The following is a 2,500-nucleotide window of genomic DNA, read 5'->3' on the forward strand; positions in this document are numbered from 1 at the left end:
CAAATAAGAAAGTTGGTGGGTCGGTGGGAGCTGGGCTGATTTTTAATTATATTTCTCTTGCCTCGTCTCATGGGGCGCTCTAAACAGAATAGAAAGGGAGTCTCTCCCCCAGCCCCCCACTCATAACTGCCCCCCCACCCCACCCCACCCCACCCGCTTCTCCCCCCTAACTATGGTGCCTCCATCCCAAATCTCTTCCCACACCCGTCATATCATCCCTCGCTTCCATTCCCTCCCCTCCTCTCCTCTCCTCTCCTCTCCTCCCTCGTCTCCTCTCCTCTTGGCATTTACCTTCAGGTCCCGGTACACGATCTTGGCGGAGTGCAGGTAGTTCAGGGCAGAGACGATCTCGGCGCCGTAGAACCGCGTGCGTTCTTCGGAGAACACACGCTCTCTCGACAAATGGAAAAACAGCTGCGGGATAAAGAGAGAGAGAGAGAGAGAGAGAGAGAGAGGGGACAAAATGAGAAAAGGAGGGGAACAGCAGGCGAGGACAGCATTGCAATAATTACTGATTTATTGAAGGAAATTAACACAACACAAACGTGGCCTCCCTTAGCCATATTGGGCTGATAGATGGTGGTGGTGCTACTGGGGAGGGGGGAGTGTGTGTGTGTGTGTGTGTGTGTGTGTGTGTGTGTGTGTGTGTGTGTGTGTGTGGTGGTGGGGGGGCCTCTGAGGATGGCCTGGGCCGCCGGAATGCAGACGGCAGCTGGCACATCATCTCACACACACACACACACACACACACACACACACACACACACTCTCACGTATTCCGGTGAGGGGCGCGAGTAAATCAACGGTTTAATCAATACACCAATCTGGTTAAAGGCAGGCAGGCAGGGCTCTGGTGGGGCCATGGAGAGCTCACAGGCTAACAGCACATCAGAAGAAACCCCCAAACTCCCTCTTTCCTCCCTCCATCCCTCCATCCCTTCCCTCCTTCTGTTTCAGCTTTATTTCCTCTGTCCCTCTCTCTCTTTCTCTTCAACTCCCTCAACAATCACCCTTTTCTTTTTTTCCCCCGTTCTTGGTGAAAAAGAGGAGAGGAGTATTTCCCCCGTCTCTGTCACTCATCTCCTCAGGTTTTGTTTCACTTTCTCTCTCTCCCCCCTCCCTCTGTCTCTCCACCTCTCCCTCTCAATCTCTTCATCTCTTTTCTTTCTCTCTTTACTCAACCTCATCTCCTTCTCTCAATCTAATTTCACTCTGTCTACATTTCTGTCTCCCTTCCCCTCTCATCATCCCTCTCTCCTCTCCTCTCTCACCCAACCACTTTTACTCTTCACCTATCTCTGTCTGACTTCCCCTCTCCCTCTCTCCCTTTCTCCCTCTCCCCCTCTCTCTCTCTCTCTTTCTCTCTATCTCTCTCTGTAAGGTGTCAGAGGTTCGTCTGTGAGCTGTCTGGCCCCAGTGTCAGCTTGAGATCCGTGTGCTCAAATTAACCAACACCCACCAGACACACACCAGACACACACCCCGCCCCTGTGCGCCCGCCGTTCATGCCAGCACGCTTCCCATTAACGCTTACAGGAGCGCCGCATCTGCACCACCTAGGGAATGCTAACGGGCCTCCCAACAAGCTTGTCTGTGTGTGTGTGTGTGTTTGTGTGTGTGTGTGTGTGTGTGTGAGTGTAAGAGTGTGTGAGAGAGAGAGAGATAAAGAGCATGTTTGTGTGTGTGAGAGAGAGAGTGTGTGAGTATGTGCATGGGTGTGTGTGTGTGTGTGTGTGTGTGTGTGTGTGTGTGTGTGTGTGTGTGTGTGTGTGTGAGTATGTTTGTGCACGCATGTACTGAGGACAGGTGTTTCTTCATCAACATACTGGCAGCTGTGAATGTGGCATGCCTACTTCTGTGTGTGTGTGTGTGTGTGTGTGTGTGTGTGTGTGTGTGTGTGTGTGTGTGTGTGTGTGTGTAAAAGGGGGGTCTGAGTGATTTGAGGGGCCACAGACAGAGACAGACGGGCTGGCAGGCGACAGGAAAGGTGTCGGGGTGTTTTCTGGAGGGTGCGGGACGCTGGCTCAAGAGATGCGGGGCGCAGGTGACTCTTTAGACACTGTGAATGAAGCTGAGATGAGAACCCCCCCTCCAATCACACAGACACACACACACACCACACACACACACACACACACACCACAGCCTATTAAAAACACTACTGATGAAGGAATCTCAGCTTTTGGAAACATGAGCTCCTTAATCTTAGACCTGCGAGTGCAATCTACACCCCCACTCCCTTTTCAACACACCCAGTCACCCCCTATACACACACACACACACACACACACACACACACACATAATTTGGCTGAAACCATTTGGCTGTGTGTGTGAGAGGATGAGGAGGTTGCCATAACCGTCATGAGAGACAGATAGATCGATATTCTCTCCGAATTTGAGTGATTTCCTTCTGAACAACGGCTGAAGTTTGCTCGCAGAGCCAGAACCTTTAAGAAGTGTGTACAAGCCTGGTCTGGAACAAACTGGTGCCAAACCAG

At 51.7% G+C, this 2,500-nt stretch overlaps 1 protein-coding gene across 5 annotated transcripts in view; it reads right to left on the minus strand.

Moving 5' to 3' along the window:
- akt3a (v-akt murine thymoma viral oncogene homolog 3a) overlaps positions 1-2,500 on the minus strand; it is a 121,037-nt gene that overhangs the window by 16,577 nt on the left and 101,960 nt on the right. For all 5 annotated transcript variants that reach the window (XM_042709592.1, XM_031579430.2, XM_031579429.2 and 2 more), the window contains exon 9: positions 292-414. In XM_042709592.1, coding sequence (XP_042565526.1) covers positions 292-414 — 123 coding nt within the window. The remainder of the gene's footprint in view (positions 1-291; positions 415-2,500) is intronic.

This window comes from Clupea harengus, chromosome 13 (assembly GCF_900700415.2).
Source record: "Clupea harengus chromosome 13, Ch_v2.0.2, whole genome shotgun sequence".
Taxonomy (NCBI): Eukaryota; Metazoa; Chordata; class Actinopteri; order Clupeiformes; family Clupeidae; genus Clupea; species Clupea harengus.